This window comes from Dermacentor albipictus, chromosome 10 (genome assembly GCF_038994185.2).
Source record: "Dermacentor albipictus isolate Rhodes 1998 colony chromosome 10, USDA_Dalb.pri_finalv2, whole genome shotgun sequence".
Classification (NCBI taxonomy): Eukaryota; Metazoa; Arthropoda; class Arachnida; order Ixodida; family Ixodidae; genus Dermacentor; species Dermacentor albipictus.
Window position 1 is genome coordinate 73,430,890 of NC_091830.1, and position 23,619 is coordinate 73,454,508.

Here is a 23,619-nt window from a genome sequence, read left to right on the forward strand (position 1 = left end):
CATGGAAAGCACAAGTGATGCTTTGAATATTCCGTCGTCATGGGTGAGGCACCTCAGTCTTTCTATACGTTTCAAGACAACGCATTCGAAGTCAAGAACGACGTGCGCGGCAGCCTAAAATCACCACTTTCGACGTGCCTCCATGCCTGTAAAGGCAGGCGCCACTACACTTTACCACGTACCAAACAATCTCGAATGGTCCGGCAACCATGTGGACCTAATCCTACCCAAAAGGCACCGCGCACAAGGCCCGGAGAGCTTGGAGGGGGCGTTGGGTATGTTCGCTTGAGGCTGCCTCGTAACATTTTCTTTCCTCTGCGTGATCAGTGGTCAAGCTACCATTCTTCTCGTCTCACCTTCGCACGCTTTGCTTCGCCGCCATAGCAAACGGGCCACGTGCCGTGGTGAGATATTATAGCACTAGTAACATCGCAGTGATGGCGAAAGTCATACGTAGCCTTGCTATAATTTCTTCTTACGCTTTGAGGGGTTATTGAGGGGTTATTTCCTTGAGGGGTTATATCTATTCACATATTTGTCAAGAAAACTGCCCTCTCAGCGTAACGTGAACAGGCATCTAGTAGATTAGTTTTTCTGCTTGGAGAGCCGTAAGCTGATAGCAGTTCCTTTGCGGCACTTAAACAAGCGGATAACATTCTTGAGCATCGTTTTCCAGTGGGAGGAGCCTAGTGGTACTCACACACTGCTAGAGTGTGCCGTTTTTCTTCCGACTTGACCCACTACAGATTTGGGGGAGAAATACTTGCGCTCCTACGCAACGAACAGGGTTTCGCATCGGCATATGGAAGTATCACATATACTGGCACCGAAGGAACACTTGTATGATTTTTAGGACAGCAAAGTCCTAAATTCACGTTAAGCTCTGTAATAAGGTCGCCCGCTGCGCCCGCACGAACCTGCACTTTTTTGGCATGATTGTGTGCACGATTCATGACAATTACAACTTATGAATTTGAACAGTGAGAAACCCTTAACCTGGTTATGAAGCAAAATTCCTCATACATATTTCTCCAAGAAGACGACTTCTCTGTAAGGCTCACTGCTTTGCCCTTTTATTTTGCTATACAGAATGTATCGTCAAACGTGTTCTCCGATGCGCCAAATGCCGTTTAACTGTGTATGCTGAATCTTCACTACTTTGTATCTAAAGTCTGGTTTAGGAGTTCTCTGCTCAAGAAAATACTTTGCAGAGACCGCCAATAATGACTGAAAGCAAGCGAATAGCTTCGGCTAACCGAAGAAATTTATACACGCATCAGTAATACTTCTAATGTCTGTGCTTACTTCGAAAACGGTGTTGATGCGGCACTGATTATGGTCAGGTCGACATGTTTTGGTAGTCGGCTCGAGAGTGTTTCGAGGACGGCGCGACCATGACGTTGCAACAAAGTTCCTATATTCGAAGGAGAGATGATGGCCTGAGAATAATTGTGACAACATGGCCAACACGCCGTAGTCACAATGGAACAATGACAGCGAGACGAGTGCGTCCGGCAGCCTTCAGTGCAGACACGGTGGGTTCGACGACGAGGAAGTAGCACACGGCGCAATCACCGCCTGGAGCATCTAAAACTTAGGTCACAACAAAGCTCTCACACGACTGCGCATGCGTCTGAGAGTTCGGCACCGAGGTTAGACAGCTTTCGTGTACTGGCACGAAAAGAGTGGCTTCTCCCCGTCCAAACTTCTGCTCTACAGCAGGCGCTGCTCCTCCCCATGGCATTACCCTCGCCCCCAGTTACTATCACAGGTTGTGTGAACAAAATTATTCACTTTAACGCTATGGCAATGAGGGTAACTTATCATATTCCACCGCTGCAACAGAACATGGAATCGTGCTCATGCCACGTACTACTATTTAGTCAATGTCGTTCGTTACTTGAAGAAACGGCATTGACCATGAACGACCGCCTGAAACGTACAGCGTCACGCAGACTTCCCACAAAGTCTGCGCGTTTCAGCAGAGCGGCCTTTAGCAAAATTGTGGGGTTTTACGTACCAAAACTACGATCTGATTATCAGGTATGCCGTACCAGGGAACTCGAGAATAATTTAGTTGCTCCAGTTTTCCTTAATCTCCTCCTAAACGAAAGTACATGGTTGTTTTCGCATCTCGCCTCCATCAAAATGCAGCCATCCTGGCTGGGATTCGAGCTGTCTTTACGCCACACAGGGTGATCTCAGCATGATACACACTCTCCCTCGCTCCATGCAATAATCGATCTGCATCCCCAATCTTCTATTGTTATGGGGGCCCACTTGCTCCAAAAAAGTGCAGAATTTTTCTTTCCCTTGAGGCACTCTGAATTTGCATTTCAAATTCCTCATTCGCCAGCCTCAACATTGTCTAGCTGGTATTCCTTATATATGTATAAACGTGAGGAGTACGACTGAAAGCAAAATATTTCGTTTTTAAGCAGCGCCTACTCTCGATCGATGAATTCTAAAATGATGTCTTCATATGTAACAATTAATTCTGCTGCTGAATACTCATTCTCACCAAACTTTTTTGCGTGAGGTACGTGCAAGTACGGCCTCTTTAAAGCAACTGCAGCGTTTGCTGCCTTGTTACTTGAGGACGGACGTCCGACGATTTACATGCACTGGCTACCGTATTCATTATCATTAGGTTAGGATATTATCATTCAGCACCACAAGAGCGCATTCGCTTTCTGCTGATGCGTAAATTCTTAACCTGTTACATTGTCTCCGAAATGGGCAACAATACACAGAAGCCATCGCTGCTTCCAGCCACAAGAAACCATGCATACACACTAAAATACTCGAAATCAAGAAAGGGAAAGAACCGAAAATCACATAACCAGCAAGTATTCTGCCCTCAATAGAAAAAAATACCTAAACAAAACAATTCAAATAAACGTTTTCTTTTGTTCCACTCTACATCGATGACGGACATTGACGTTCACGAAATATATGCAATTGCGTAGTAAGGAACATGCTTCCGCTACAGAGAATTGGCAGCATTGCCTTCGAAAGTTGACATCACTCTTAAAAATGCGCATGATGTTATACTCACCGTCGAGTCTACTATAATCAAGTCGCTTCTCCCCTTCACCGAATGCCGAATGGACCGAGGTACCGTTTCATGCCTGGTCTGAACCAAGCTTCGAGAATTAATGCTGCGACCAATGGGCCCCTGCGCTTGCTCAAGAAGGGTTTCTGAAGGACGGAGCGCCGTACACCAAATGCACGGGAACATCTCGTCATTAGAAGCACTCGCATTCGGAGACGCATCGTTATTTTCTTGTGCTGTCGCCTGAGTGGTCTCTTCGTCTCCGGCCTCGTCAAGCGGTTCCTTAGTCGAGACAATCTATTAAAAAACAAAAACAAATGAGAAATACAGCAGACTTGTACGAACTTACGCCATCACAACCTTACAGAATCAATAATTGAAACGGCGCCAATAAATCGCACACTTTAAAACACTACCAGTAAGAGACTGGCGCGCTTGTGACCTTGTTCCAAATTAACACTGAAGGACCCTGGTTAAAATGCTTTCTGCTGGCCCTTACTTATTCACAGGCATTTTGAGTTATAAGAACATTGGACATAGTAGCCCATCCCTTATCCTCCTCGTCAACCTCACTTTCGCTAGGTGTGACGTCACCTGCGTTCATGAGGCTCCAAAGGCAGCGGGAAAATATATTTGGCAAAACGCACGTAAAATGTTTCATATCACTTGCATACGTAAGTTACATCTAATGATCAAAGGCACCACATAGCACACACACATGCAACTTAGTCAGCACATTACTCTTAACGAGGCGCCTACATTACCAAGGTTTAACAAAATGGCTCAATTAGTTCCGTGAAGACCACGGGTACACGTACTAAGACCTCGTATATTCCACAAAAATACCTCAAAAGGTTAGGGTGAAATACACGTAAAGAGCCAAAGAGTGCCACTATACATAACTCATTGCAAAGGTCCAAGTCACGCGCATTCAAATTTGATTACGTACCAGTCATAAATTACCCCTTATTAGCACTTAATATTCAGGAGCTGCCCCATTTAGTCACCGTGGACACAGAAAAAGCTTCAAAGACCCCCGTCCCGTTTTACATATCAAAATGCACAAAAATATTTTAACATTTATTTGGACGGCTCCTAAATAGGCCAGAAACGTTAAAAGTTAATTACAAGTTACACTTTGGATGTCCCGTATTGCACAAAACTTACACTTTACGTCTCAAGACATTGCAAACAGTAACCGCTGGCAGTAGGAAGCTTGCAAACACTTTTCTATTTTTTTTGCACCAACTGTATTCGATTCCCACACATTACAGATTTTCATTGTGATCTCTCCATTTATTCTAAGATTAATCTTGGTGCTATTTGTAGTTGTGTCATGGCAGCGTACTGAATATCCACAATCGCAAACCTTACCCGTATGCGATGGGAGTGATTCAGTACACACAGGTAACGTACTACAAAAACAAGAATTATTTCAACTTATAAAGGAAAATTTAACTTTGCCTACACATAACCCATTAGATTTTCCTTATTTCACCAAATATTGTGACATAGTGCCGAGAACAAAGGAGCAAAACTGGGAATGAAGAAACTAGCGTTTCATTGGGCGAACGTGTGCCCTCAAGAACAGGCTACACTCAGAATGGCGACAGCGGTGAACACAGTCGGCGATCGTCGAAAATGTGATCAGTGGGTCAAGCGCGTCAGCTTTTATACATGAGCCATCAATGGTTCCAGAGTAATCGCTGGAGCCTGCGTGTCTTCCAGAAAGTTCAACACAATTCATGTCACACATGCAATCAGATAACACAAGCTTGGGTGACAACAGACAGTAGAAAGAACAATCGATAACATTCGAGAAACTTCCGATACATACGGGCGCATCTTGCGCTGAGCGATTACATTTGTTACACGGTGAAAAGCGGTCACCCGAACGAGGTGCACAAGATCACGTGTCAGCATAAACTTCCCTTGCCGCATTAGAAAGCGAGAAAGTGATGATAAAATGCTGTCCCGCCCTTGTTTAGGATATTTTTTTACACGGCTCGTGTTTTGTCAACACACATTTATCTTCGCAAAAAATTTGCGACAGTGTCACATCTGTTTCGGATAATTGGAATCTTGGTGGAATTTCGAAACATGCCAGGGCAGCAAGGTAAATATTGTATCTCTGAGAAACCCATTCCTAACACTTCCAAGTGTTTGCATGCGTCATTTCTTTCACAGGCAACAAATCTCTCACGCACTTGGACGCTAAGCACAGCAGTTACGCATACTTTTTCTGTATTTTGCCAAATATAGACATATGGCCTTGTTCAGTTCAGAGAGGAGATGGCGGAAACCAACTGCGATCCTCGTATAGCCAATCTCATTCAGTTGACCTCGCGTAACTTGATTTTCATGCCGAACTTGAACGCACTGAAACGTCCCGGCAATAAACCGCACACTGCTGTGGTATACAAACTTGTTTAGTTTGATCTCGACAGTATGCCCCTTCTGATGAGTTTATTTAATGACTTGGCGTTGCGCAAGGACACCATCACAAAGAACATACACAAAAGGCCGTCACAAGCTCTGCTAACAATTTTATTCAGAAGGGCACGGAATAATGCTAAGTATACTGTCTCCAGTGCGCAGACACATCAGCCACAACGCCCGCCCTGTAAACTGCGTTTAACAAAACTGGCAAAATCACTTGCAAGGTCTTTAAAAAAAATATTCTCCATGGTATACAAAGCAACCTAACCCTGACACACGCAAGTATCACTTCTCTATTCTACGTCATATGTTTTCAGAAGTTCACGGGCCGTTTTGTCATTGTTCGTTTCCACGATTTCAAAAAAAAAAACATGCACGCATTACATAAAAAGATGTGAGCAATTACAATTATGGTTGGTTCAATAAAATTCGATTGATAATGTTTACTAATTACTGCCTTACAAATGTATTTGAAGAATTAGCAAAAAGCAATAGATCACTATAACGTTACTTCCTTCCCTACCTATATCAACATTGTACCGATGTAGTAAATAGAACGAGCTGGCTTGGGTCTTTCAGTGCCATCCTTCAGACGTTGTTTATATTGAATAAGAATTGTTCTTGAATATTGTATGTGGTAGTCTTGCCTTGCTTTATCGAAGGATTTTGGCAGTGACAATGAGACTTGTCTAATGTTCACACTGGACAGAAGGGCTGTGAACTAATGCGCAAACGCCTTGCTCATATGTCTCAGATCATTCAATGCCGCGCTTCTCATGTCAGCGTTCTTTATGAAGCGCAGCGCGTTATTGGTGCTGCGGCTTGGGGAAGGAACTGTCAACAAACCCAGTGAAACTATGACAAATCTTATTAGGCGATTTCCTGCCATAGATGTCAGAAGTGGTCATGTTATCGAGCTATAAAAGCGGTGGTTCAATTTTTTGAACAACATCTAGTGTATTTTCTCTCAGCACCCTTCACTGATCAGCCGTTTAGAAATACGGACACCAACAAACCTTCACCTTGCTCTGAAAGGTGTCCAAATATGTAATGTAATTTCATATAATGCTTTATGGAAATCCAAAACCAAGAAGGGGCCAACAGATGGAGTAGCAGGCTGCGGTATAGAAGTTACGTAAACAATGCTAAAGTACCTAAGAATCACTGGCGAACGTTTCTATACGTGTACCTACTTATGTAAACGTTGGTTACCCTTTCTGAGGCACTTTATCCCCGTTTTTACGATGTTCTCACGTAACGCGAGCCAAACCTTAAAAATTCTCGATTGCCACGTAGCTGGACAGAACCGAGTTAATGTTGTTTGCGGTGGCTTGGACATACTCTGAATATTGTTTTTGCAACCCGCCTAATAATATAATCAGTCTTACTAATTATTCAACTTCTCAAACATTATAATTAAATGTAAACTGTCAATGAGAGAATTGATCAATAAGAAAACTGCCGATACAGCTTTCTGTTGCTCGATGCGTTCTACATTAAGTGTTTTCCAAGCATGAAAGAAGCCCGCGAATACACGAAAAATTGCCGCGCTACTGGCCGCTCGAGGAACTTTGCGTGTATTCGCGGCTTTTCATTTTCCCAGCCGGGCCTTGCGCATCGGCAGAAAAAAAAAACTCGACCTGTATGTGCCGAATTTGTTTCACTGTGCAGAAGAAGATTAGGACCGAACAAGTGCGGCCGTCTTTTGAAAGCCTGGTAAACTTTTGAAAGCCTGGTAAATTGACCTGGCGTTTGTGTGCGCAACGTCTCCTGTGTTCTGACCGCAGGAAAAGTGTGGCAATAGTTCTTTTCGAAAGTTCTGAGTGGGCGCAGAAGTATCGAAACATGTCACTTTTTTGTTGTTCGCGCCGTAAACGTAGCCCTTTGATAACGCCAAGCTTAAATTTAAAAACTTCATTGTCCTAGGGATGGGAAGTTCAAAGGTAACAGGGAGACTTTTGCCGGGAATTTAAAAATTATTCAGAACCTCCTCTTGGAAACCGAAGGCACCTGTGGCTCCATTTTCTCTTTTCTCTTCTGCTACTTCATTCGCTGGTTAAATCATTTTGTTTTCCCACATCTCCTTTCTTGGCGGTTTTTGAACATTCAATAACCACCATGCCACTAGAACGTGCTTGTTGACAGTTTCTGAACTGACATGCCTCATGGGAGACAATTGGCAGAATTTGCATTTCCAGGGCAACGTTTCCACTGTGGAGGGGCATTCAATCTCAGAATTTTGATAACTGTGTTTTGCACAAAGGCATTCCATTTCGCAACGGGGCTCTGAATCCCGTGCATTGGAATGATGTATACTGTCAAGAAAACACTGTCGCGCACAAGCACTCTCGCTTACAGTTAAATTGTAGCTTACTACACGTGGTCATAAGAAAGCGGTCATTCGCAGCAGCCTATATACCGAAAGGTCATTTAAAGATGCAACTCATAATTTAGTACAAATTAGCTCGGCAGTAAATCTATATTCGCTGTGGCAACGACCTCGCTGACGAAGCTGCTAGGAAAGCCCACGAAGGAGCAACCCTTGTTTCTGTCCCTTTATCGCGGACCGACGCAGCCCAACACCTAAGCAAGGTAGCACACCGTATGACATTAGAGAAGTGGCATACGCCTGAATTCACCCAAGAACGATTGCATTCCCTCGACCCCTCTATGCAACTGCGGCTGTTACCAGGACTTCAGCGAAATGAGGCAACAATGCTGTGCCGCTTACGCTTGGGCGTCGCATTCACCAATGCGTATACGTTTTTGATTGGAATGACTGATAGCGCCGACTGTAATGCCTGCGGTGCCGAGGAAACTATAGAACATCTACTGTGCTACTGCCCATCTTTTCAAAACGAAAGACATGACCTCTGCACAGCTCTCAATCAGCTAGACAGCACACCGTTCACCTTGAAGAAGATCTTGGGACCATGGCCTCGCATATCGCAGCTACGAAAGGCCACAAAAGCTCTGCTGCGATATTTGAAGGCTACTGGACTGAGTCAGCGTCTGTGACCCGGACTGAGTGACCGAACGATATCCCCAGTGGACTTTCTCTTCTTCTTTTAATCTTTCAGTCCCCTTTTCCCTTTCCCCAGTGTAGGGTAGCCAACCGGGCTCAGTCCTGGTTAACCTCCCTACCTTTCCTTTATCATTTGCTCTCTCTCTCTCGCTGTGCTCTATTCGCAAGTAGGTGCATGTAGGAGTATGAAAGCGGATTAGGTGCTTTCGTTCTTGCGTCGCAGAAAACGTGCACCTAAAAGCAAGGCATTTCATCTTGCCTTGTGATGCCGCATCGATTGAAAGTGAGTCGCTGAAGGTCAAGTAGTTCATTGCACCGAAGCTTGCTCGTTTTCTCGAAGGTATCCGGCAGTGGTGAATACCGCATGATTGCTATTTTTCAAGAACGCAGAAACATTGTGTTTACTCGGAACACGAACCAACTGATGATTCCAAGATGGTCGAGAAACTCGGTAGAAACTTGCAGTATTGCACGCGCAGCGCTTATATTACATATGTCTCGGCGCTCCAAATGCTTTGGGTAGGAGTAGAAAGAACATCATTTCTCGTCTCAGGAGAATTCTGTCAGGAAATTCTGCAATGTTATCGCCTTCCAATGAGCTTCGAAATGCTACAGAATCATTGGCCCATGCAGCCTCACGGCTGCATCCGCCATGATTGCCTTTGCAAATCTATATATTTATGAAGCGTGGCTCACTAACACCACTCCGGTGATTGCGCAGTCATGATATGAGTACTCTTTCAAGGTCTGAGCAATATGCATGAGCTCCTCATTTTCTGGCTTCACCAAGTAACAAAACGTTGACCCAATCAGCAGATCTTGACTGCTACATATACCAAAGGCTACTCTTGTCCTTCGCCATTCTTCCACCTTCGGTGGTAAGTCAATGTCACTCGCTCCTTTTTTCTCACCATAGAAATCACAGTGCGTCTCTCTGTTTTTGCTGCACAACAAGATTTCAAAAATGATTCCTCTGTGTCAGCGGTGAGTACCACAGCATGCAGGCGTAAGCAAAGGAAACTCGAGCCACGCCTGCAATACATTGGAGCCCTTTTTCCAGCCCATCGTTGACCAATAGCCTTCCTGTTATCACAAGAGCCTTCCTTGTTATCACAAGAGCCTTCCTGTCAACACGAGTTCAATTTTTGAATGGAAAAAATGAGCACGAAAAAAGCGCACACAAACAAAGAAACGTCAAACACGGGCGCTGACTCGACAAGTTGCGTGTCAGCGCCCGTCTTTGTCGCTTGTTTGCTCGTCAGCGTCTTTTTCGCACTATGTTTTTGTTAAGATGGAACCACATCAATTCGCCCTGCTCTTAGTTTTGTGACCATGGATACTTCGCGCATTGCTCCTTAGTGAGGCACGTAGCGAGCACGACCAGCGTCGCTTGGCTCCTGAGGATGTACTTGCTAAACCTGACCTTCCTGCCGGTATTCTTTCGGAACGCAAACGTATTTCCTTAGCATTTCACCGCCGCCTCTTAGACATGCAGTGAAGCTCCGATGTCGTCTCTGTTGTTCTGAAGTTCAATTACAGAGTCTTTTCAAAGCCTTCCAAGAACTTATATCGGCCTTCGGACGAGACAACAGTTCGTTCAGATTGATCCTGCATTAGTTGATCTCGCAGATTCCAGCGACTCTCTTCCTTTATGCCTAGAGTGTTCATACCCCTCAAGCCTTGCAGAAAGGAGTCTACGTCATGTGCCATGCGTGTCTTTATCTTTTACACGCATGTCTTAACTTCAACACAGATTGAATTCGTCAGACGTACTGGGCCCTCAGTAAATCAACTAAATGCGGTGTTCATAGCCACCGGACTCGGAGGCAATTTCAGGCATGCCGGGAAGCAGCAGCTTGTATATGGTGAGTCTAATTTCAGCTTCGATTGTTTGAATGAAATGATGCTCCACTTCCTGCTCATCACAGTAAAAGACATAGCATGTTCCAAATCATGAATGCGCGCGCAGTTATATGTCGCGTCAGGAATTTGCTTCGGACCAAACCCAAATGAAAGTGACGGTTTTATTTTTCATGAGTGCATAGGTGCAGCAAAAACTAGGTCGTGGGAAAAAAAATAAAAGCGAAATAAAGAAACTGGTAAGCGACCCACGTTTAGAGATGAGTAAAATCAATGCGTTCAAGAAAGTAAATATAGCAATTATAAATGAGGCGAATTGGCAGTGGGGAACCCTGCACAAAAACAAACAAACAAAAATACATTAGATTTCTGTGGGCCTTATCATCTATGAATTCGTAAGCACCACTGAACACAAGCTGCTGCATTGAGAACATGTTCGAATAGGTCTCCTTCAGCAGCTACACAGCACTGAGTCCGCTTCGTCATCTTCAGTGGCGTTCTTGATGAGCCACGCTGGAATTGGACGGCAGACATCCGTTATCCTTGCCTTGAACTAACCTCACGTCCGTGTCGATTACGTGGGCACGATATTTCACATAACATCGAATAAATCGAGTGGAGAGAGGTCAGGTGACCTGGCTGGCCAATTCTACAGGCCTGTGCCTTCCAATCTGTTCAGCATGAAAAGTCGCATCCAGCGAATTTTGTGCTCGGCTGCTGCTGTGTGCTGGTGTTCCACCTTGCTGATACCACAGAAGTGGAACACGTGATAGCGGGACTTCACTCAGACTCATCCACTACTCCTTCAAGGATTTCGTCCGCCTAACCCTGTCCAGTCACTGCGAGCGAAGAAGGCGGGACCAATCATAGCACGGGCGTAAATTTACAGAAAGGCATGGCTACTCGGACGAAACCACACGCACCTTTAACCATTTGCACTGACGTTGTCAATTCGCTTTTGTGATGACAAGTATAGTGGGAAATAAAAAAAGAATAGTCCGTGTACTTTATCGACGCTAAGACAACAGCTATCACAGCTTGTTTCCAATTAACACGAAACGCTACGTGTTGCATCGATGGAGGCGCGGCTGATAAGCCACTAGCTCGATCATGATGTTTTGCAGCGAAGCTGTATATGGCTAGCCAATGCGTCCATCCCTCTGTGTGTCGCCTGTATGCGGAAAGCTCCTCCGGCGCAACCACATGCGAATGTACGAAGAAAAACGCCAAGAAGAGGCACGCAATCGCATCCGCCAATAGTGAAGTGGTTGCTCTGTGTAGTAGGCGAGCGGGCGCACAGCAGTTTCTCTCCGTCTCCGAAATGGGTAGGCCACGTGTTAAACGTACTCCTGAGCAGCAGGCAGCTTTCGATCAGCAACGCCACGAGTATTACCGGGAATGAGCTTGTCTACGCCATCCCGGCGCTGAAGCACGGGCACAAGAACAGGCTTGCGCAACCGAGCGCAAGCAGCAACTGCGAACCGAGAATCTCACTAGAAAGCTTTCGTTTAAAGAAATGTCGGGAATAAACCAATGATAAACACCGGGACCAAACGTTTCAGCTTCGCTTCTTAACCAGCTGCACGGAGTGCTTGGGCAGCGATTTTTTTTTCTTTATTTCCTTCATTTCGTTCTGGCTGAGAAAGGGCCTGTTCGAGGGCGCTGCTTTAAGATGCGGGTGGGAGCGCCGTCATGCGCTATTGGCCATATTTCGCACGCAGGGTTTATGTGTCAGTCGGAAAAAAATAATATGCAATCAATACGTAGCTGCAAATACCGTAGCTGGGTGTCCCTTGGCTGTGCCTACTAATGCCCCATTGACACTTTGATAATTATGGTAGTACATCGCAAGTTACCTAAGTGTTTACGATTGCGTAATTAAATCTCAGTAACAAGAAAAAACTGGTAGCTACTCCACTGCGTTTGGCAGGCATTCTCAGATCATGAACAGCAGGTTACCATTATCCCTCAAGAGAAAAGTTTATAACAGCTGTGTCTTACCAGTACTCACGTACGGGGCAGCAACCTGGAGGCTTGCGAAAAAGGTTCTACTCAAATTTAGGGCGACGCAACGAGCTATGGAAAGAAGAATGATAGGTGTGACGTTAATGGATAAGAAAAGAGCAGATTGGGTGAGGGAACAAACGCGAGTTAATCATATCTTAGTTGAAATCAAGAAAAAGAAATGGGCATGGGCAGGACACGTAATGAGGAGGGAAGATAACCGATGGTCATTAAGTGTAACAGAATGGATTCCAAGGGAAGGGAAGCGTAGCAGAGGCCGGCAGAAAGTTAGGTGGGCGGATGAGATTAAGAAGTTTGCAGGGAAAACATGGCCACAATTAGTACATGACCGGGGTAGTTGGAGAAATATGGGAGATGCCTTTGCCCTGCAGTGGGCGTAACCAGGCTGGTGATGATGATGATGATGACTCCACTGTACTGGAAACAATATGCATTAGGTCTTCTTCGAGTAACACATTGCTTTTTCTTTAAACTTGGTGCATCAAAGTTAATTGGAGCGCCCTGTATGCATTTTGACTTCTGCATGCAAGATGTTTCCATCCCTAATGAATGTTGTCAATTATTAGAACAGTTTTTTAATGATTCGTTAGCTTTGCTTACCGGAAAGAGAAGCGAAACTCGGACTCATATCATTCACTAGAATTAGACTATAATTAGACTATTAGAATTAGGATTAGACTAGACTCTACCGAAGGGGTCTCTAAACTGTACAGGTCTTTTTTAGGGCCAAAAAAGCACGCAAACCATCTTGGAGAGGTGAACATACAGCAACATATTCATTCTATAGGATTCTGTTTAACATTGAAATGGGTATATGAAGGTCTGCAATCATTGTATATTCTCCCTACAAAAGTTGTAATTGACTTACTCCAGTTGAGTATTTATCGTTCCTCAATCACAAAATTCTTCTTACATAATGCTTATAAAAAATTTACTTTCCTACTTCACTGAGTAAACTGATAAAATAAACTATTCACCTTGTATAACGGATGGAAATTGGGACAAAGCATACTCAGTAAGTATTTTCAAAGTGCGTGTTTCCCAAAACATTTCGAACTGTTTTAACACAACCTCTATAGAACGGGCCCCTTCATACACATAATTAAATTGCTGCCTATATTGCTCTTTCCAGGAAACGGACAAACTTTGTAAGCGTTTCAGATACCGTCCCTATGGAAACCGACAGCGAGTGTTTACAATGTTCATTTACCCACAGTTAGCTCTTATACTTCAAGACGTTCCTGCATATCGCTCCGAATACTGCCCGTCTTTGTCAACATATTGTTACACACGAGGTGTTTAACGCAGAACCAGATGAATCTGGTTGATAGGCGCGGTTGTTGAAGAGCAGTCTCACGGCAGCTTGGCCAACGCCGTTCTCTTCTTTCTTCTGGTTGTCTGTGCGACAGGCGTGGTTCATGACAGCTTGCGACATTTCCCCGCTGGCAGACGAAGCCCGCCGGGCGAGTCAGTCATCTCGTGGGTTGTAACGCCTCAGACGCGCGACGTGCGTCACTTCAGCCTTGGCCGAGCGTCATCCACTGCTCGTGAGACGCGCAATGCGGTAGTTTACTTCACTGAGGCGCTCCAGAATAACGTAAGGGCCGACGTAGTGGGCGAGAAACTTCTGGCACAAGCCACGCTTCCGCAATGGCGTCCAGAGCCACACAAGGTCACCAGGATCGAAGTAAACGTGGTGGTGACGCCCGTCATAGCGGATCTTGGACCGGTCCTGCGATGCTAGGGTGCGTAGCCTAGCGAGGCGTCGCGCTTCTTCTGCTCGACATAGGATCTCATCAATTGATTCGTTGTCATGAGCGAAGTAGAGAATTATGGTGTCGAGGGTGTAGTGAGGCGGACGAGCATACAGAAGGAAAAATGGTGAGTAACCAGTGGTCTCGTGTCTCGCGGTATTGAAGGCATAGGTAATGAAAGGCAAGATACTGTCCCAATTCTTGTGTGCTGAATCGACGTACATGGACAGCATGTTGGCAAGCGTTCTGTTTGTGTGCTCGACCAGACCATTAGTCTGTGGATGGTAGGGTGTTGAATGGCGGAAGCTACACGAACACATATGAAGGGTTTCTTCAACCACGCCCGCGGTAAACTGTCGCCCACGATCGCTGATTACTATGCGAGGAGGTCCATGTCGGAGTATAACGTTAGCCAGCAAGAAGATAGAAACTTCTGTAGCTGTGGCCGATGGCAATGCGGCGGTCTCACAATAGCGGGTAAGGTGATCTACGCAAACGACAACCCAACGATTACCCTTGGAGGATCGCGGGAAAGGGCCCAGAAGATCTATACCAACTTGCTCAAAGGGGACGCTAGGAGGGGAAACTGGTTGAAGCAGGCCATGTGGCGCCTGTGGTGGACGCTTGTAGCGCTGGCATTGAGAGCAGCTGGCGACGTACCGTTCGATATCTTTCCGCATCTTAGGCCAGTAAAAACGTTCTTGAGCCCGGTAGAGTGTACGCGTGGAACCAAGATGACCGGAAGTGGGGTCATCGTGCATGGCGTGTAATACTTGGTGGCGAAGGTTCTTGGGGACAACTAAAAGGTAGCGTGCACCGGTGGTCGAGTAGCTCTTCTTATACAGCGCGCCACCATCACGTAGGCGAAAGCGACTGCCTGCAGGTGACTCCTGTGCTGCCGCGAAGAGCGGTTGTAAGCTCTCGTCCTTGTGCTGCACGGATATGATGGTACCCATATCCGGAAATTCCGGGGACCCAAAAGCGATGTATTCATCAAAATTGTCTGCATCACATTCAGTTGTTTGAAGTGGCATCCGAGAGAGACAATCAGCGTCAGCATGTTGCCGGCCACTTTTGTAGCAAATACCGAAATCGTATTCCTCTAGACGGAGTGCCCAGCGCGCTAGTCGTCCTGAGGGATCCCGCAGATTCACAAGCCAGCATAGCGAATGATGATCTGTTATCACAGTGAAGGGGTGCCCATAGAGATATGAACGAAACCATTGCACACTCTTGTTCGGTGACTGTGTAGTTTCGCTCGGAGCGGCTCAAGGACCGGCTAGCGTAAGACATCACGTGCTCACTGTCGTCAACACGCTGAACTAGCACAGCACCGATGCCTATGCCGCTGGCATCGGTGTGAATCTCCGTTGGTGATGAAGGATCAAAGTGCCGTAGAATCGGTTGGGATGTCAACAGGAACTTGAGCTGGTGAAACGATGAGTCGCAATCTGCAGTCCACTCAAAGGGAACGCCTTTTTGGAGAAGGCGTGTAAGGGGATGAGCCATGTCAGCAATCCGGGGAATGAATCGGCGAAAGTAGGAGCACAAGCCCAAGAAACTTCTTAACTGCTTTACAGAGTTGGGTGCTCTAAATGCTTCTACGGCCGCAGTCTTTTGTGGATCTGGTCGGATGCCTTCTTTAGCGACCAGATGGCCTAGCACAAGAGCTTGTCGTTCCCCAAAACGGAATTTTTTTTAATTGAGCACAAGGCCCGCTTTCTCCAAGCAGTTCATGACCAAATCCAAACGTTTGTTGTGCTCACTAAACGTTCGCCCGAAGATCACAACGTCGTCTAAGTAGAACATGCTAACTTCCCATTTTAAGCCATGTAATATCATGTTCATGAACCTTTCGAACGTTGCGGGTGCGTTACACAACCCGAAAGGCATCGCGTTAAACTCGAATAGTCCGTCGGGTGTTACAAATGCTGTCTTTTCTCTGTCGTCCTTGTGTATGGAAATTTGCCAGTAACCTGACCGTAAATCGATTGAGGAAAAGTGAAATGGCGCAGAGAGACAGTCGATGGCGTCGTCAATTCGTGGGATCGGATATACATCTTTCTTAGTGACGGCGTTTAGGCGACGGTCATCAACACAGAACCGCCACGTACCGTCTTTCTTCTTCATCAATATCACGGGGGCTGCCCAAGGACTAGATGATTCTCAAATGACGCCTTTGCATAGCATTTCTTGGACCTGATCGCTGATTATCTTGCGTTCTGACGGGGATACACGATAGGGTTTTTGTCGGATTGGCTGGGCGGCTCCTGTGTTGATGGGGTGATGAGTTCTGGAGGCAGGAATTGATGGCGGGCCATCGTGCTGCGCAAAGTCGAATACCGAGGTATGTTTCGTAAACAGGGCCATCAAAACTCGACGCTCGTGATCGCTGAGTGACTTGTCGATCATGGAAAGTATCTTCGAGCTCCTGGGGCTCGAGACACTGGTTGCTCCACCATCGGGGAGCTCTGTAAGTACTGCCACCGATACGGGCGAGTCTTCCTGAAACGTGGCAACCTTTAGGCCTTGAGGTAGCACTGCCGCTTCAGTGGAACAGTTTAGCGCCCACAGCCCCGCGCATCCATTGGTCACTGAGACTACGCAGTGCGGAATTAACACGTTTTTCTTGAGGCAGTTCCGATGTACAGGTTCCACTGCAGCGTCGAACGAGATAGGAGTCGGAGATGAACAGGCGACGGCAACACACATCGCGGATAAGGCGGGCACAACTGTATCCTCAGACACGCACAGCACACTCTCCGGGCAAGCTTCACCTTCAAAGAGCACGTGTGAAACACTGGTGTCGACACTGAGTTCTCCCGTCCGGCAGTCAACATTCGCACCACACAACTGAATAACGTCATGCGAGGAGCGAGGAAGAACAGTAAACTCTGCATTAAAAACTTTCCCACCCAATGACACATCTACGTTACACACACCAACCGGGTATAATGATTCACCACTGACTCCACGGAAACTTGTGCACTCGTCCCAACGAAACATAACCTTGCGTTCTAGAAGGCCTTTAAACCCCACACTCATGACCGAGACAGTTGCTCCCGTGTCGACTAAAGCCATTGTAGAGACCCCATCAGTCAGTACATGAACCTTATCCTTTAGCATGAAAATAGTTGGAGGCAGTTGAGGCGGCAGCACACATTTTCCAGTGACCTCACCTCCATCGGCCGCGCTGGCTAGTTTCCCGGCGGGGGCGACACGAAACGGCGCCGAGGCGATGGTGACGTGAATCGCGGCCGAGGGGATCGTGATAGGGAGGCTCGGAAGGCTGGTGGTGGCGTCAGAGTACTGTCGGAGGCAGGGGAGCGATAGCGGTTCCGGGTTCTTTCTCCTCCAAGGTAGGTCTCCTGGGCGCTGCATCGGTCCTCTCGAAAGTGGCTTCCTGAAGTGGAGTCTCCTGGCCACTGAGTGCGCAGTGTACGACCGCTAGACCGCATAGTCGGCGCTGACGATCCGTAGTTCGATGCTCGGCGTCTGCTACAGTACCTAGCTATATGGCCAGGCATGCCGCAGCAGTAACACACTGGCGAAGGGCGAACTTCAGCATGCGGATTGAAGTATTCTGCCGAAGACATCGGTTGAGGGTAACGAGGCTCTTCCCCTTGAAAGTCGTAGGTAGCGGCGAGTCTTCGTGGACGAAAGTTGCGTGGGCGTGGATCATAATGTTGAGGGGGCGAATCATTGCGTGGTGGTTCGGTCGTAATGTAATGCGGTTCGTCTCTGGAGTCGTTAAGATCCGCGACGTTCACGGAGTGGTTCCAAGTAGCCGAAGGGGGTTCCCAAAGAGTGTCTCGGAAAACGGAGGAGCTGCAACGTGGCGCCGCATGACGTGCCTGTTCTTCATGTCGCTGTAGCTCCTCGCGGACTATCTGGCGGATGGCGGACGAAAGGTCTGGGAGCGGAGGACTCGTGTTAACACTTGCTACAGTTGTTACATTGGCCAGCCGTCCAAACTTTGGCGTAATGCGGCGAGTCTTCAGCGCCTCGAACGTATGGCAGTGCCGTATCAGTTCTGATACAGTGTGCAAGTTTTCTTTACCATTAAGGACGCTGTACACGTCTTCCGCTATTCCTTTTACCGCGTGCCCCACCTTATCTTCCTCTGTCATGTGAGGGTTGACGGTTCGGCACAGCTTCAAAATTTCTTCAATATAGGTAGTGCAAGTCTCGCCGGGTACCTGAGCTCTCTGGCCTAATGTGAGTTCCGCACGTTTCCTCTTTGCGTCCGAGTCACCGAAACACTTTTTGATTTCCTCAACGAAGCGTGTTCATGTAGTTAGCATGTCCGCGTGGTTGTCTTACCATACCAGCGTCGTGCCGGCCAAGAAGAAAACAACGTTCCTAAGCTGACTGGCAGCATTCCAGTTATTGTATTGGCTTACCCTTTCGTAATGGGTTAGCCACTCATCCACATCTTCCTCTGCTTTCGCCGAGAACGTGCGTGGCTCTCGGTAGTGCTGGATAGGGACTGGGCTTGCCGAGGCACTGCTGGTGAGGGTATTTTAACGCGATAGCGTTAAGAAGCTCGTGTCGCAGAAAAGCCGGTGTCGTCGGCGTCGGTGCCGGCGTCCGCGGCGTTGACAATGAGCGATAAATCGCGGCAGGCCCTTCATAAATAAAAAGCAACTTCCAAGATGGGCTAGGTGGGAATCGAACCAGGGTCTCCGGAGTGTGAGACGGAGACGCTACCACTCAGCCACGAGTTCGATGCTTGAAAGCGGTACAAACGCGCTTCTAGTGAACGCGGTGTTGCCTTAAAAACGTGCCGTAGAAAGTTACACTGCGGTGTATATCGGTAATTATGAGCATGTAACTTACAGAAGTCGCATTTACACGAGTAGCGAAGTACGTTTCCGCTACATTTCTTCTGCGCTTACCGCACACGCAGAGCCATCTTGCGGCAAACACAGAAGACCCCCTCCTCTCAATGTACGGCGCTGCCCCGACAGGTGGCGCGCTGTGCGCGGACCGGTTCCAGGCGCGTCGTTGCCCCGACTCCCTCTCCCCTGACGACGCTTCGCCGTGCTCCCACGCGGGTTACAGAATCAAGCGCCGTTCCTTTCTCTAGATTACTATCTATCTATCTCTCTGCCCGTGCCGATCACGACGTTTGGCTGGCGTAGATCGTTTGCCCCTCCGAGACACCGAGTTCTTTGGTTCGTACCGTTTGCTCAGGCGCACGTTTCGTTGCCGCGCCGAACGCTGCGTTGCTCGACGCTCTCCGCGTGATAGGTGGCCGCAAAGTCCGATGCGGGGCGCCTCGTAAGTGATCCCTGCGCCGTAGCGCATTGTCTTACACCCCTTGGCGGGTCGATGTGAACGCTGTCGCGTTCCACTCTTGAAGGCGAAGCTTAAGCGTCTTCCAATTTTTGCTCTGTAGCCATGATTGAGCGCGACGGCGAAAGTCCGGCGAGGCGACGGCTTCGGCGTAGCTCTTGTGCTGGTGGTTCCGTTGTAGGTCGTGGGAGTTACCCCGCACCTCCACCAAATGTTACACACGAGGTGTTTAACGCAGAACCATATGCATCTGGTTGATAGGCGCGGTTGTTGAAGAGCGGTCTCGCGGCAGCTTGGCCAACGTCGTTCTCTTCTTTCTTCTGGTTGTCTGTGCGGCAGGCGTGGTTCATGACAGCTTGTGACAATATAACATTTCCAGAAATATTTTTAGATAGCCGTGAATAATATTGTGCAGTTAATAATATTATACTGAATAATTGATTTATTTTCACCTTAAAGGCCCGGGGGCATTACATAAGGGAGGCCTGAAATCCTTGTGACAATGTTAGAACAGATGTACAGAACAGTAAAGAAACAACAATGAACAAAAGCAATCCAGGTACAATTGCGAAAAAGGGGAACATCGTGTTAGAGTAAGGGTAGGTGGAATCGGTATTTAGGCAATGTGGTTATTTAACATTTCGTCGCGGAACTTTCTACGGTCAATGCATGACACGATATTTCCTGGGAGATGGTACCAGTGGGTTATTACGTCGGGGAAGAATGAAGTGTTCATGGCAGATGATCGGGTGTTATTGCTTGCTATGGGACGACTGTGACTTAAGCGAGAGGATGTACGTAAGAGTGCATTTAATAGAGAATGCATGGAGTTTGGATGGTAATAAAAGGTATGAAGCAAGCAAATACGAGAGAAGATCCGGCGCGAAGCAAGTGATCCTAGTTCACGTGTACGTTTTAGTGCGGTTATGCTCGTTTCACTAGAGTAATTGGAAGTTATAAACCGAGCAGCACGATTTTGTATTGCTTCTACGTCATAGGTGAGATATTATAGGGAAGGCTACCAGATAGATGACGCATATTCTAACTTCGGACGTATGAATGTTAGATATGCTAGCTTTTTCATTTCTTGTGATGCGGCTTTCAGGCTGCGCTTTTAATACCCAAGGGTACGTGAAGCATTAGAAGAGATGGTGTCAATATGAGTTGCCCATGATAGTGTCGATGTCATGTGAACGTCGAGATATTTGTAAGACAGGGAATGATTGATAGGAGCTGAATTTATTGTGTAGTTGTGACTGGTTAAGCTGTGGTTGCGGGTGAATGACAGAGCTTTGCATTTAGTGAGGTTAAGTGGCATAACCCATTTCTCGCACCATACTGCGATGGAATCGAGATCCTGTTGTAGTGTGGTGACATCATTCGAGCCTTTGATAGGGGAATATAGGACACAGTCATCCGCGAAAAGCCGCAATTTATTCTTATTGTTAGCAGGCAAGTCATTGATGTAGATAAACCACCGCCTTGGGGCACACCCGATGTTACGCTGCTAAGAGATGAATTATGGTTATTTGCAGAGATAAACTGTGTGTGCCCTTTTAAGAAGTGTTCCAGCCAGGTAAGCAAGCTATTTGGGATTCCGATAGATGCGAGCTTTTGAAGTAGGTGATTGTGGCAAACACGATCGAATGCTTTCGAGTAATCCAAGAAGGTGGCATCAATCTGCAAACAAAGGTCCATGAATTGCAGAATGTCATAGGTGAACTCGCCGAGTTGAGTCTCCCATGAAAATAGTTTTCTGAAGCCGTGATGGTGAGGGTAAAAGAAGTGGATAGATTCCAGGTGAGCCATTAGGTGGGATGAGATTAGCTGTTCTCGAAGTTTAGAAGGAATGCTGGTCAGAGAAATTGGGCAATAATTTATAGCACGGGAGCGGTCATCGGTCTTAAAGATTGGTACGACATGGGTCTTTTTCAACTCGTTGGGCAAGGTTTCAGTCCTTAAGGATTTTGTAAATATTAGGTGTAGTAATTGGCTAGAAGTGTGACTGTTGTTAACTAGTATTTTGGCGTTAATTCCATCACACCCAGCTGAGATGGTTAGTTTTAGTGAAATAATCAGGCTACATATGCCATCAGGATTAAGCTTAATGTCTGGCAATAATTTTACTGAAAGTGGTGGTATTGGTTCAATGGGAGTGTCATTAGTCTTGTAAAAAACTGTAGTGAAGTCGTTAAGCGCTGGCGCGCATTTCTCTGAGTTAACGAGTTTACTATCCGGATCTTTTAGTTCAATCTGTCTAGTATGTGTAGTCTCTCTAGTATGTGTATCCGTAAGCGTCAGAATTTATTGGGGTTTGATCGTAGAATCGACAGAAGGTTTAAATGATTAAAGAAGTTATCCGTGGCTATCGTCAGCTCATGAATATAATGGTTAGCGCACAGTTCGTATTTCCCCCATGTTCCTGAGTTATTTGTATGTTTGGCTTTTCTGTAAAGCCTTTTCTTTTTAGTAAGGAGAACTTTGAGCCGTTTATTAAACAATTCATTGTTAGAGTCAGATTTCACGTGAACTGTTAGTATGTATCTAGCTTCTAAGTTAAAGCAATACATTCTTATAAAGTTCCCAGTTGCTGTAGAGAGTGTTTGATAAGTAAGAGTGCTGAAAATCATTTTAAAAAATTCGGAGTTCGTTATTTATAGCGTCGAAGTCTGCCCTTTTGTAATATTTTATTATTTTCGTTGTGAATGACTTTTTCTTAAGCGCTATTGTCATACAGGTATGGATGAGGTTATGATCGCTAAGAATGGGTAGTGTGGTAACGCTGTTTAAGCTATCAGGGCAAGGTGTGAGCATAAGGTCAAGGGTGTTATCCCCTCTTGTAGAACGTGATATCACCTGATGCAGGTTGAAGTCTAGAATAATGTCAATAAATTCTTTAGCTTCGGATAACAGTGACCTGTTGGTTACAGAAAGCAGAGGCCAGTTATTGTTAGGGTAATTGAAGTCACCAATGAGGTGAATAGGTGCCTTAGGGAATTTGCCAGTGATGTTGGTTAGTGCTTTACGGAGCAAATTGAAGAATGACGGATGGCTGTCCGGCGGCCTATACGAATATCAATAAATACAGTCTTCTCTCTGAAGATTGAGTTTTATACGGGGACGGATACCAATATTTTTCTGACAGCTGGTACGGAAAAAGATCTCTACACTAAGACACTGAGGTCCTGATAAAACTATCTAACTGGCTTCAACCTTACTGTCCTCTGGCAAGAACAAAGAAAAGTAATTATTTAGTTTTCGCTGCAAGAAACGCCCTACTATAGTCAACACTAAATCACTCTAAACTTCAACAACTCTTTTGCAAAAGGTTAACGAGGCGGAATTTTTAGGCGTGTACCTTGACAGTAAAGTGCCCTGAACATATCTATGAAGTTTGCACTAACCACGAACCATCTATGATAAAATCACAATACTGTAAAGACAACGTTACATGTTTGCTTTGAACACATTTCTTAGCGTTCATGTGAGTTTTACACATTCACATATTATGTATGCTATTGCAGTGTAGGGACTCACGTCCTTTCTCTCCAATTATTGCACCACGAAATACAACACTGCGAGGTATTCTCTTTCTAGTTGATCGAACTCAATCACCTTCACGTGCCAATCACTTAATACACTACCCGTGAGATATTGCATTGATTACCATGTTATAGCTTTGCTTTACAAAATCATGCACAAGATTATGCTATGTTCTTCAGTAAAAAATATTTATCAGAATACCACCTACCCATTACAATCAGTCACCACGAAAATGATAACTGTTCCCAAATATCGCACTAATTCTCGATCATTTACATTTTCGCATGCCCCGTCGCAGCTCTGGAATCTTTACCAATAGATCTAATCGCACAATGGCAATTTACTAGCGACAAAACTAACCTTCGCTTTTTTATGCTAGTGTCAATTGCTCAATGAGTATGTGCCGTATTTGTACTGTCTCAACATTGTTCTTCTCTCTCACGCGCTCTAGCTTTAATATAAGAGCACATAACATAGAGACCCCCTTCACAACTCCTAAGTAGGTTATAGGGCCCCACGTTTATACTGTACCCAATGCACACATCTTCATGTGATCAATAAAAACTTGAAAGAACTTGACTTGGCACTAATAGCGGCCTATCAATCAACAGATATTCAAT

The 23,619-nt window shown here is 46.1% G+C and overlaps 1 protein-coding gene across 1 annotated transcript in view; it reads right to left on the reverse strand.

Annotated features, from left to right (window-relative positions):
- The window catches only part of LOC135898146 (uncharacterized), a 94,907-nt gene that overhangs the window by 32,780 nt on the left and 38,508 nt on the right, over window positions 1-23,619 (reverse strand). Inside the window, exon 5 of the mRNA XM_065426920.2 lies at window positions 3,059-3,352. Within this exon, the coding sequence (XP_065282992.2) occupies window positions 3,059-3,352 (294 nt within the window). The remainder of the gene's footprint in view (window positions 1-3,058; window positions 3,353-23,619) is intronic.